General features: G+C 39.9%; 1 protein-coding gene across 1 annotated transcript; it reads left to right on the plus strand.

Moving 5' to 3' along the window:
• Positions 1-2362: 2362 nt before the first annotated feature.
• Positions 2363-12649, plus strand: CEP97 (centrosomal protein 97kDa; the record flags this gene model as incomplete). The annotated part of the gene is made up of 11 exons (XM_008940951.1): positions 2363-2378; positions 2844-2986; positions 4483-4641; positions 5041-5142; positions 5722-5835; positions 6750-6916; positions 8266-8430; positions 9690-9823; positions 10323-11076; positions 11828-11903; positions 12626-12649. Coding segments are annotated over exons 1-11 (1854 nt in total), but the record flags the coding sequence as incomplete, so codon positions are not given.
• Positions 12650-12655: the final 6 nt, after the last annotated feature.

Below are 12655 nucleotides of genomic sequence, written 5' to 3' on the forward strand. Positions count from 1 at the left end.
CGTCGTCGGTCGGCACTCAGCAGCGGGTGAGGAGGAGGGAGGGCGCGGAGCGGGGCTCTCCATCTTGCCGAGACCCGGGCCCTGAGGAGGGGGGTGGCCCGCAGCCTTGCAGAACTACACCTGCCGTTGAAACGAGGCCCCTTTTTCCTGCAGTGGAGGGCAGAGAGATTTTGGGAGACGACGGTGCCTCTGAGGGTGCAGTTTCTTGCTTCTTGGCTCCGTCTGAAGGGACGGTGCGTTGTGATGATGCGAGTCTGGCTTTGAAGGTTTAGGTGTTCCATGGGTGAGCAGAGGCTTGAGGAAAAATATTGAGCTTCTGAGGTCTTTTAATGTACATAGCTGTCAAACGAGTAAAAAGCAATTCTGAATCGTTTTCCTGCGTATTGAGCCTGTTGGGCTCGTTCCCAAAGTATTACACCAATGAGCCTTTATTGTATGAAATCATTATTTTTCTTAAGGTATGTGTGTGTATATATACATATTTATATATAGGGTGAGTTCCTGCAATATACTGAATGGTCATGCTTAAGTGAGCAAAGTATGGGACCCAAGCACATTGCAAGGAGAAGGACAGAGCCCCTGAAATAGGGCCCTTTGCTTCTTCGAATTGTAAAGCTGCCCACAGAGGGTAAAGGATGCTCCCAGAAAACCAAGATAGCACCAGCTCCTCTAAGACTCATGAAACCCTCCCATTGTCTGGCATCATAGATAAATGACTACAGCAAGACACTAGGAACATCTAGATCAGTACAAAAGTGGGTGGACAATGACACCACAGAAAGATAGTTTCTTTGCAAATGGGTGTGTGTGTGTTAAGTAAGGATTAGACAAATCATGTTGTACCTCAGTTCTTGAAAGACATAGGAACTGTGTGTAAAACTGCATTCTGAATGCCCCAGTTTGAATGGGGAACCTCAAATTCAATACTGTAGGTTCAATCCTCTCTGCTTGGTTGGCATAGGCCAGTTGTGGATTTTTCTAACAAGCTTTGAGTAAGCAGGCAGATGAAAAATTTCTCTGTCGCCCAAGTGTTTGCAGAGGTGGCTACTTATGTGAGAAACATGCAGTACCTTCTCCCTGAACATGCAGACAGGAGCTTCTAGCACTGCTGGCTCTGCATTGCTGCTCTTCCCAGCTCTGGGAGGCTGTGGATTTGAGAAGCAATTGAAATGTAATAGATGTTATCAGAGATGCTTCTTAGAAAAACATATTCTCTAGCTGACAGAATGACACGCCAAAAATGTTTGTCTTCGTCCTTAGCATAACTAAACCCTAAAAGTCTGCAGACTCTATTAATATATAGTGCACTTCAGAGTTAACACTATTTGGGAACGTGCTGCTGAGAAGGCAGCATCCTTTTCTGAGCAGATAGTAAGAGAAGAGCAAGCACTAGAATGCTGTGTGCATGTAAAATGCACAGCAGAAGCTTAATGCTTGAAAACTATTATTAGCAGGTGTCACCTTGGTTACCCAGTGATTCAGGTTCCCTGTAGATGGCAAACGTTTTAACTTTATCTAGTAGCATTTGTTGAATGGAATGATTTAATTGTGTTGCATTCATTAAATTATAGGCTAGTCTATTTACAGTGTGCTCCTGCCCAAATGTCACCAGCACTGTAGCAAGGCTATGTGAATGGGCTCTTTGCTCTGTCTCTTCACTAGGTATTTTTCTGGAATATTGAATGTTTAGTTTATCATTACAATTTGGGGACACAAGTACCAAAATCCTAAGGCAAGATGCACTCAGGGATTTGGCCAGCAAAGTCATGGAGTGGAATCCTTGGCTCTGAATTAGACACATTCCCTACTCAATAAGTTAGAACAGTTAAAATACTTCAGATTAGGTCCTGCAGTGGCCAAACTGCTAAAAGGGAGCAAGTCTTAAAAAATATCTGTCAGGAAGTATTAAAAGGAGGGTTGAATCTTAAGTTTGTTTCTTCTCTGATGTTCAAGCATCCAACTTCTGACACAGAAGTTGCTGTTCTGTTTGCACCTGGAGAGCAATTGCAGGGGAAAAATAAAAAGGTGTGAGTTATATTTTTTCCTTTGACATACAGCTAGGGGAGGGAGAAGACTGGAGGATTTTATTCAGTGGTTTAGCTTTTTGAGAACTTGTTCATGAGGAGGCTTCTTTTATTTCCTCTGGCTGAGGGCTATCACACTGTTATCTCAGATTTATGTGTTAACTGCCCTAATCTTCAATCCCTTTGGCAGGGTGGTGGATGGAACTCTACAGGAAAGTGAAGTTTGTAGGTTTGCATCAGCTTTCCCACATTCTGATTGACCAAAAGATGGAATACTGCTTTTATGCTTTTTCCAGACTCTTCCCCTGTGAAACAATGGGATTATTTTAGTGATAGGCATGGCGGTTGTTGCTTGTGAGGTGTGATCCTGGGAGTGGGTGGTGGGCATGTTTTGTGTTTGACTACAAGCAGGAATTTAGGTAGACTGCTTACACATAGACAAGTAGTTGTCAAGCTGCTCAGAACCTGAAATCTTTGAAGAACTTAAAAATTCAGGCACTTCTGAAATTGAGGGTTTGGAGGATCACACCTTTAAATTTAGCTACCAAAATTTTGCTCTGCTTCCCACTCCAGAGGATCTGTTACTGTATTTCCCAGGATTCTACCAGAATTGTGTATTGGGTCAAGGCCTGGAATTTATATCTTCCAGTATCTGATCCAGTTACTCTAATGGGCTTGGTCTGAAGTAATTTCCATCAGTTTTACATGGAAAAGAAAGTTAATTTGTATTTGCAAGTCAGCTGCATACTACCTGTTCTAATATATATCAAGTGTTTACTTTCAGCTTTCTTTTTTTTCCCCTTCCCCTTTTCTTCTAAGGTTTGGTAGTCAACTGGTCAGGTCAAGGATTGCAAAAACTGGGTCCAAACTTACCCTGTGATGCTGATACTCACACTCTGATTCTGGACAAAAACCAGATAATTAAATTGGAGCACTTGGAGAAATGCAGGAATCTGATGCAGGTCAGTGTTACTTGACTTGAATTTGCTGTGAAATAATGTTACTGTGGTGCTGATTTGAACACTTCTGCTTTAAGGCCATATTATGTAACTGAAGTAAATTAGCAGTTACTGTCTTCATAGGAGAATAAATGATGGCCACCTAAAATAGAAAGCTTTGTTTTCGGTCTAGCTCTGCAGCTGACAGTGGGAGAGACTGTTTTGCTAGTTACTGAGGTAAAAATGATGGCTACCTAAAATAGAAAGCTTTGTTTTCAGTCTAGCTCTGCAGCTGACAGTGGGGGAGACTGTTTTGCTAGTTACTGAGGTAACTACAATTGAACTAAATAAATCTGATGGGAGGGGTGTCATAAGAACACTACTGATAACCCAAATTTTGGTACTTTTGAATGCTTAAGCTTTGTAACCTTAAAAATAAGTTTGTTTTATTTTTCCTCTGTGTAATTGTGAACGTGCAGACACACGTACAGGACTCCTCTCCATTTGGATTTCAGAACTCTCCACAAAGGAACCTTTCATTTACAAGAAGTTAAAAAGCCATACAGATAAGGTTAAAATATCTGTGTAACTGTGAACACGCAGACATACGTACAGGACTCTCCTCTCCATTTGGATTTCAGAACTCTCCACAAAGGAACCTTTCATTTACAAGAAGTTAAAAAGCCATACAGATAAGGTTAAAATAGAAATGGAAAATTTAAAAAAATGAGAATTGGGAGCAATCTATGTACTCTTGTTAACATGGATACATGTAGGCCCTGATGTTGCTAGTGCTTGTTTTTATTTTTAATACTAGCAGCAGCCCATTCATGAGGGTGTTGGAGATAATGTGAAGCCAGCACATGGTGCTTGCAGAAATTGGAGTATTAATCCCTTCAGGGCAAAGCTGCACAAGTCCATGTGAATGATCACTGCAGATAGACTTGAAGTCACCTAATGGCTTCTAGAGACAAGCTAAACCGAGATAGGGTAGGAGCTGGGGTTTGTTGCTACAACAAACCTTCACCAGTCAGCCAGTTTGGTGATCACATTATTAATGTGTATGCCTAATCAGGGTTTATACTTTAAAATGTTTGTGGCTTACAGGCCTGTTAACACGGGACCTCTCTGAGAATCATGTGAAGTATGTTTTGTTGACAGCTGTTGTGGTTTTGTACCAGGAATGGTGCAACTATTTGCACAACGATTGGCAGTTCTGATTTCAAAACCTTATTTTTGTTTAACACAATACCTCATTCATTCTTCTTTATTTAAGCTGTTGCTAGGACTATTTCCTTTTGATTTTGCAGAGTGAGTTGGGAAGGCTGCTGTCTTTCATCAGCAATGAATTTCATGGCTCTTGCAGTTTTCTGTGTTATTTGCTTGAAAATGGAATGTCTAGGTTGACAAAGTTCCTGTTGGCTTGATTTTTAACCACTAAAAATAAAAGCCTGTTCTGTCTGTGCAGTTTCTGTTCAAACAGTTAAAACTGTTTCTTTTGTTTGTGTGTCAATCTGCAGCTCTCTGTAGCCAACAATCGTTTGGTGAGGATGATGGGTGTGGCAAAACTGACAAAGCTCCGGGTGCTGAACTTGCCTCATAACAGCATTGGGTATGTGGAAGGGCTGAAGGATTTGGTGCACCTGGAATGGCTCAACTTGGCAGGAAATAACCTTAAGGTAAATTATTTACTCTCAATACATTTTTCCAGAATCTAGTGTTGTACAAATTTGGAAAAATGCAAAGAAATCTGAATATGTTCCTGGTTCTGATTGGAACAAATGTTGAAGTTTTGCATCTACTGGTTTATGAAATAGGACAGCATAAGTTTTGGACAGGAATTGTCCAAAAAGTAAAAAATAAAAGGTTTGCTATGAAAAAGTAATGAGAATTGGGAATTAGTCTCCAAATAGGAAAAGCATCATCATCTTTAAAATGAAACTGTGGAAAAACATGGGTTTTGTTTTGGGTTGTTTTTATCCAGTGTTTTTTAACTTTCAAAATACTTAATTGATACTTGGTTTTATTTAATGACTAAAAAAGAGTTACTGTGATTAACTGACTCTCTGTTTTTGTAGGCCATTGAACAAATCAATTCCTGTCTCTCTCTTCAACATCTTGATTTGTCAGACAATAACATTGCTCAGTTAGGTGATCTCTCCAAGCTTACATCACTGAAGGTAAATGCTATTTTATCTCTTTTTCTCTCACATTATAAATATTATAAATAAATATTATAAATCAATTTGCTCTGAAAATTGCTGCCTTTTAAAGCATTCATTATTCAAACAGTAGCTCTTAAAGCATTTTAATTGATCACTGTCCTTTCTAGAGGGAAGCATGTAAGAATTCTTTTCCTTGTTTTCAAGTTGCAGGAACTGAGGCTGTGGTTTTTATATACCCCTCTAATGATTTTGGTAATAATAACATAGTGAGGTCTTGTTCATAGCTCTCTTCTCTTACCTCATGTCATGAATCAAGACAAAACATGGTGTTAATTCTTTGAGCATGAGCACTGTAGAGACAAAATGTTTTTAAAAGCATTTTTTTCTGTGACTATACTTCACGTCCGCATTTTACAATGAGAAGATTTTGTCCTAAAATATAAAAAATCAGTTTTCAATTAAACAAATAATTTTGCCAGTATCAGAAAGCCCCAGTTATGGTTCTTTTGTGTGTATCGTGCAGGTCTTGCCTGAACAAAAGATGTATGTTTGATAAAAACCATAACATTTCATCACCATGTTTTTATTTTGCAGACTCTGATGTTACATGGAAACATTATAACTTCCCTTCGCACCGCCCCCGTGTGCCTACCTCAGAATCTGACTGTTTTGTCTGTGGCAGAAAACGAAATCAGAGACTTAAATGAGGTAAGATATAGAAGATACTTTAGCTTGTCCTTAGGCTGAAGCAGGTAGTTGGATAATTCTTTGGAGGATGTCGAAACAGCCAGTCTTGATAGAAGTAACTTTTGCTAGTTCCTGTGCAATAACTATACTTGCATTAACTGCACAAGGTAGGTGATGCTTTTAAAAATCTATCCTTGAAAGAAATTTGGGCTTTTTTGTTATGCCTGTGTAGTATTCAAGCACGTCATAAGTACTCTTGAAGGACTAAATTGACAGAGAGCATTTCATGTTTGTCTGAAGATTGAAAGCTGAGCTGATCCACTGCTGCAGAAGGCTTAGAACAGAGCTTTGAGCTGCACTTTTTGTAACTGAGTGTTTTGGGGCCTGTGTCTTATTTTATCTACTTCTCAAACACTGTATAGGAGAAACAAATATTCTGCCTGTGACTTTTGTCTTTCTTGTTTTGTTTGTGAGTTTTTTTAAGTATAAGTAGCAGGTGAAACTGTCAGTTGGACTTCCACCTTGGAAGAAAAATTTTACTTGGGTAATTAGTTTCCTTTCAAAACAGGACAGGGTTTCTCCAGCTTTTTGGCCTGACTATTTTTTTTGTCAGAATCTCAGTGCCTGTTGTAGTGAACTGGAATCATAGAAATACTGTCCCTTCCTGTGGATAAAGCCCCATTCCCAGGTTTTAAGAGAAGCTAATGCCTTCCAAGGGCTATAGTACTTAGAGGAGAATTAATGGGAAAATGGCAGTAGTTGATACAGGGCCCATTCAAGATCTTCATGTTCAAAAAGCAAATTGTGTTTTTCCATGTGTTTGTGATTTTGTTAGTTTGTGTGAGATGTCTAGCTGTAACAATGAGAAATGTGGTACTTTCTGTAAGCATTCAGTGGGTTCTGTTCAGTTAACAAACAGGGATTTTTTTCTCGAGGTGTCTTTCCTGGCCTCTCTACATCAGCTGGAACAGCTGTCAATTATGAACAATCCTTGTGTGATGGCCACACCTTCCATCCCTGGCTTTGACTACAGGCCATACATTGTCAGCTGGTGTCTGAACCTTAAAGTTCTCGATGGATATGTGATTTCTCAGAAGGAAAGGTGATGTAATAGTATTAAATCTCTAAAATAAAGTTTGACTAAGCTGAAATTGCATTTTTATATAACAGAAAATTGAGAAGTGCTGATGATCTGAAATTCTGCTTGTCTTGCTAGCAGCTGATTAACATTGCTGCTTTTGTGAACTTTTAATCTGTGGCACTGGAATTATTCTGCAGGATCACAAGTTTAAGTAGAAGTATAAAGTTAAGTTTTATTTTGTTATTCAACACACAGTAGCACTTCTACAAAGTAAAACACTAGTAGCAATTTATCAGTGGTGTGTTGCCTCTGACTTTGCAGAATGAGACAGTCAGCAGATATGAAAGCTGTTGTCTTGGGGGAATCTCAAACATGAATTTCTCTAAAGGGTCTGATTTGCACGTGTGTTTCTAGATTTGGCATTCTTTGTATCAATTGGGCAAATACTGTTTTGCTCAAGTCACTCCTTACAGAATGAGAAGTCAGCAGATATGAAAGCTGTTATCTTGGGGGAACCTCAAACATGTGAAGGGTCTGATTTGCACGTTTGTTTCTAGATTTGGCATTCTTTGTATCAATTGGGCAAATACTGTTTTGCTCAAGTCATTCCTTACTGCATCATTGTGGTCATTTTATCACTGTGATATCTGTATGATACCTTAAAGTTCTTGGCATCAGAACAGTCCAAACATCATTATTATTCAGTAGAAACACGTTCTAGTCTAATACATTAACATATTCCAGGACATTCGTGTGGTTTTTTCCTGTTACTAAAATAAAAATATGAGTTTTTTTGGTCAAAGATAAACCAATTTTGCTTGACCATCACGTTACAACTTTCCCAAGAAGTTGCCTGGAAGAATTCTAAAAATTTTTTTTCATGACTAATGGGGTTTTGTCTATTAACTATATTATTATGTATAGATATATTATATTAAATGCTCTCGGACTGAAGAGCATTTAATTGCATTTAATTTAAAAACAGGTTTCAGTTGTTGAATGCCTTCAGCAGGGTTTGCTCTCTGTGCCTCTCCTGCATGTCTGTGTGAACTTTGTTTCTGGGAAAGCTTGGCTGATAAAGTCATTGACACAAATGTGTTTTCTGTGCTCAGAGACTGCACACAGATAAAACAGGGAGTGCAGAGTTTCAGTGAAAGGTTCTTTCTGTTTCATCAATGCTTATGTGAGGGACTACTTTACTCATGAATAAGTAATGGAATTCCTAGTTCCTCTGGGCATGGCACATGTTCCATGTTGTTGTTAGATATGTAGATTAGCTCTTAAGTACCCACTAGAAGAACAGTAATCGAAGGAGAGTCAGAGGTTTTATGCCATGCATTAATGGTGACCATTTTCCCCCTTCCTAACAGTTTGAAAGCAGAATGGCTCTACAGTCAGGGTAAAGGAAGATCATATCGACCTGGGCAGCACGTTCAGCTGGCCCAGTACTTGGCTACTGTTTGTCCTCTTATATCTTCATATGGTCTCCAGACTGAAGAGGATGCCAAACTGGAAAAAATACTAAGCAAGCGAAGGTGAGAGCTTCTTGTTTCTCTGTTGTCAGAGAATGTAATTGAGAAAAAAATTCTTTTTATTGGTTTAGATATGGTAAGATTTCCTTATAAATATTTCAAAGCAACAGGGGGACTGGAGATGGGAAGAGTAATGGAGGTACAGGGTGTGTCCTAGAGGAGAACAAGAGACAAGAGAGCAGCAGCAGCAGGAGTATCTTCCTGCTTGCTGGGCCATCCAGGAGCAAATTCTCTGTATTTTTTAGTCTGTTCTGTAGGATGCTGAAGGTGATTTGTATTAGGACTGTGATTAAAATAAACTACCTACTGAGATTTTTTTTTTTTCCTCCTCAGAAGAGGTGAAGAAGACCTCAAAAAGGAGCTTAGATTAACTTTCCTTCTAACTGTAAATGAAGACTATTGACTGTAGACTAAGACTACAGACTGGTGTGTGAGCCCCTTTTTTGTTGTTAATGTGTTCTTTCTGGGGTTTACAGTTAAGATTGTCCTTTGAGGGACAGTTCCCTCAAAGGGATGCACTTGATGACCTCTACCTGCACATCAGGTCTGTCAGCAGAGTCTCTGTCGAGCCTGCTGGTTCTGCCAGCAGCAGCTGCTTTGTTAAGGTCTGTGCAAGTAGGTGAGGAGAGTTACTGTGGTGCACTGTCCTTTCATTAAAAAGTGAACCAATTTGGATTAAAAGCCAGCAAGCATAACAATACAGGTAACCCTATTCCCCAGGACCTATTGGCAGACTTTTTTTGCAGAAAGATCAGAGCAGAAGACCCACCTTAGAGGAGCAGGCTACATAGGTGGCATAGTGTGGGCAGAAAGCTGGGCAACAAAACTGTTGTAGTAAGCAGAAAGGTGGCAACTCATCCAAAGGTCTGGAAACTTGGGAGCATCTGGAAGGAGCTGCTGTATATTTTCTTGATGTGGATTGTTCTCCAGTAGGAAATTACAGAAATGCTGGGACGTTTCAGAGGAGAAGGTTTAATAAAAGCCTGTTGATACCGGGATTTCCAGCTAAGTGCTCTGACATTCACATAGTATTTCTGGGGAAAATTGAGAAAGTTGCCATGCCAAATGGGAGCAGCCTGTGCAGTCTCCTACTTTGTGACTACTCTGGTGAGTGTCTTGTAGGTGTAGGGGTCTGCAGAACTCGCCTCTTTTAGAGCCATTCGATCGCTTGTTTCCTTGAAGGAGCTCACGATTTCTTTTAGATGTCTTCCAGACCAAAAAAGCTTTTAAAAAACATAAACCCTTTTGAACTCTGTGCTTAGGCTCCACCAGAGGCAGCTGATGCATGAAAACCAAAATGAAGGACAACCTACATCTTCTCCTCCCACCAGAACAGCCCCAGTTACTTACGAACAGAGCAGCCCAGCCCAGGCACCACAGGTGGCTCTCGAAAGAGGTAAGAAGCTGGTCTCAGACTGTGATCTAACCTGTGGAAACAAATATTTTTCTCAAATGCTTTCTGGAGAGAATTTCAGAACAAGGCCCTGTTATTATTTAATTCTATTGATTTTTGGAGAGTTTTTTAAACTGAAGTTATACTTTGTTTTCTAAAAATAAATTCCATGTTCATTCATGTCTCGGAATGCTAGTAAGATTATTGTGTGGAAAAACACAATCCAGTAGACTAAGGAATTATTACTTTGACTGTTCCAAGTGCTAGAAGTGTAGCTCCTGAAGGAGGAGGCAGTTTGTGCAATTTAATATACCCAGTATTTGCATAGTTTGTGGATGTTTCTGTAAATAGTTATTGTCTTTGTTGTTACATGGAAATAATTCTCGTTATTAGTGTCATTCTAGATCTTCTTACTTACCCAGGTTCTAACTCTCTAAACCAAATTGCCAATCCCTATGAATTAAAGGAAGCAATGTTTAAATATGACTTTCTGCCTATCTAGAACCTGTCATCCAGAGGAATTCTTGGGTTGGACCAAATGGAAACGATGATCATTCCTATGCAGCAAAGAACACGTATCTTCTTGAAAAAAGTTTTCACCAGGAGCTATATCTTGAAGATATACAGACAGATGAAGACAAACTAAACAGCAGCCTTTTATCCTCAGAGTCCACTTTCATGCCAGTTGCTTCAGGATTGTCTCCAGTGTCTCCTCCTTCAGACCTGAAGCTCCATGGCGTCAGTTTGGGCCTAGGAGATGGCAATGATACAGCAGTTGAATGTGAGAGAGGTGTTAACAGCAGAGAGACAGCTAACAAGCAAGAAGCTTCCTGTGTTACCAGAGAGCACTTGAACGGAGTGGTGGGAAGTGTGGAAACTCAAGAGAACATCAAAGAGAGTATGCTGTTGCCACCTGATCCAGCAACAGCTAACCTGACTGCTGACACTAGCAACTGTTCAGCATCCTCTGAAGACCAAGTTCTGCTCAGTCCCCCCAGCACCTCAGTCGGTGCTGAACCAGGAGCTGCAGCTCCCTGTCCTGGCCAGCTGACAGGAGAAGGCTGCGATTCGTTAGCTGCTGTCGCTCAAGGCACAGCTGAGCTGCAGAGAATGAGCCAAGCAGCTACCAAGCTTCAGGCCTGCTGGAGAGGATTCTCCACCAGGAGCCACCACCCCCGGGCCAAGGAGGTGCGGTACGAGATCCGGCTGCGCCGCATGCAGGAGCACATCCTCTGCCTCACTGATGAAATAGAAAAGTAAGCTGAGCTCATGATGGGTATTTTTAAAGTCTGAATGAACTCGGGGTGTTTCAGAAGAGGTATAAGGGGATCCGAGTATAACTGCTCACAGGAGAACCTAGCATCAGTAATATAAAGTTGTGATTACAGCAGAGCATTGCTTCCTGTGAGAGAAGAGCAGTTATCCACATAGCTGTTCATATTCTTCAAGTGCCTTCTGTGAGTGGGTTGGGTTAGAATATATTTTTCTGTTCCTTTATTTGCAGGACTGGCATGCTTCACTGTATAACCAAAATAGAAATTGCTAAGCATGACTTCCTTTAAAACTTGTTTCCTAGCAATTACAGAGCCTATAAATGAAGTGTCTATATTGAGAATCATTCCTCTATTACTGGTGAAAAGAATTCTCTCTGCCTTGCATGATACAATTTTAAAATGTAATTCTGGCTTGGTTTTTTGTATTTTTTTTGATTCTATGAATCCATGTTTGGAGTTGATAGTTATCAAAGTTCCTCAATTTGTCAGATACAAATTGCAGATTTAGTTAATATTGTTCTGAATTAGCCTGGGAACTGGTGATCTGACAGGTTCTTTTACCATCAGAAGTGACAAAAGTTCTGCACATCAAGTTGAGCTTGCAGTGAACTTATAGAAACTCTGTGTTCACACATCATACCATACAAGTAGGCATTTTTATGTGTTCTTGTTGATTGTGTTACCCAGATGTTGCTTATTTAAACTGCATACATTTGGATGTGTGTTCTTTCAGACTGAGAAAAGAAAAAGAGGAAGATAAGATTCAGAGGCTTGTCCAGGAGGAAGCTGTCAGATTTCTTTGGAACCAGGTAAATAGTTTTAACCCTTATTTTTCTGCTCACATAGAGACTTGAAAGGCACTATTTCATGCTGTGGATCCTGAAGAATTAGTCAATGCTCTTCATTTGTTTTGTAATGATGACTTGGGTGGCTTGTTAGAATCTAATTGCCATGTTGTTTGTTGTACTGGTTGTTCAGAGGTGTTAGTGCAGGAACACTGGTTTTGTTACAAAAGATGGAATCATAGCCTGGTATGAGAAGGAAGATGAAATTCAAGGGAAGCTGAATGAATGTAGCAGAAATGTGAAGAATGATGTGGCTGTGGGATAACATGGGCAAATGAAATGGTGTCAAGCTGTGTGCTTGTGACCAACTCATTTCTGATGTAGAAAAGTTGTAGTAATACATCTTCTAGTAAGCTGCTTTTCCAAAACCAAGACTTGCTGCTTTCTTAAGTGTTGGTTATTTCATAAATGTTCCCCACCCTTTTTGTTTTCAAGAGCAGATTCCGTTTTCCAGAGTACTTGAACTGGGAGGCTTGTGTGCTGTCAGTGTTGGGCATGTAGGTTTAAAAGCCATTATTTGACAGTGGGAAGAAGATGTTTTCCTTAAAGGTGTAGCAAACCTTTTGGTAGTTCACTCAGTCTTAAATTTTACGCTACAACTTTGTTGCTGATTGCAAGAAATATTCTAGAAATTAAAGTACTGTCTTAGTTGGATTTCATAATGAAATTCTCTCTGTACTTTACAGGTTAAATCCCTTCAACAGTGGCAGCTTTCA

The sequence above is a fragment of the Merops nubicus genome, unplaced genomic scaffold, assembly GCF_000691845.1.
Source record: "Merops nubicus isolate BGI_N331 unplaced genomic scaffold, ASM69184v1 scaffold20415, whole genome shotgun sequence".
Classification (NCBI taxonomy): Eukaryota; Metazoa; Chordata; class Aves; order Coraciiformes; family Meropidae; genus Merops; species Merops nubicus.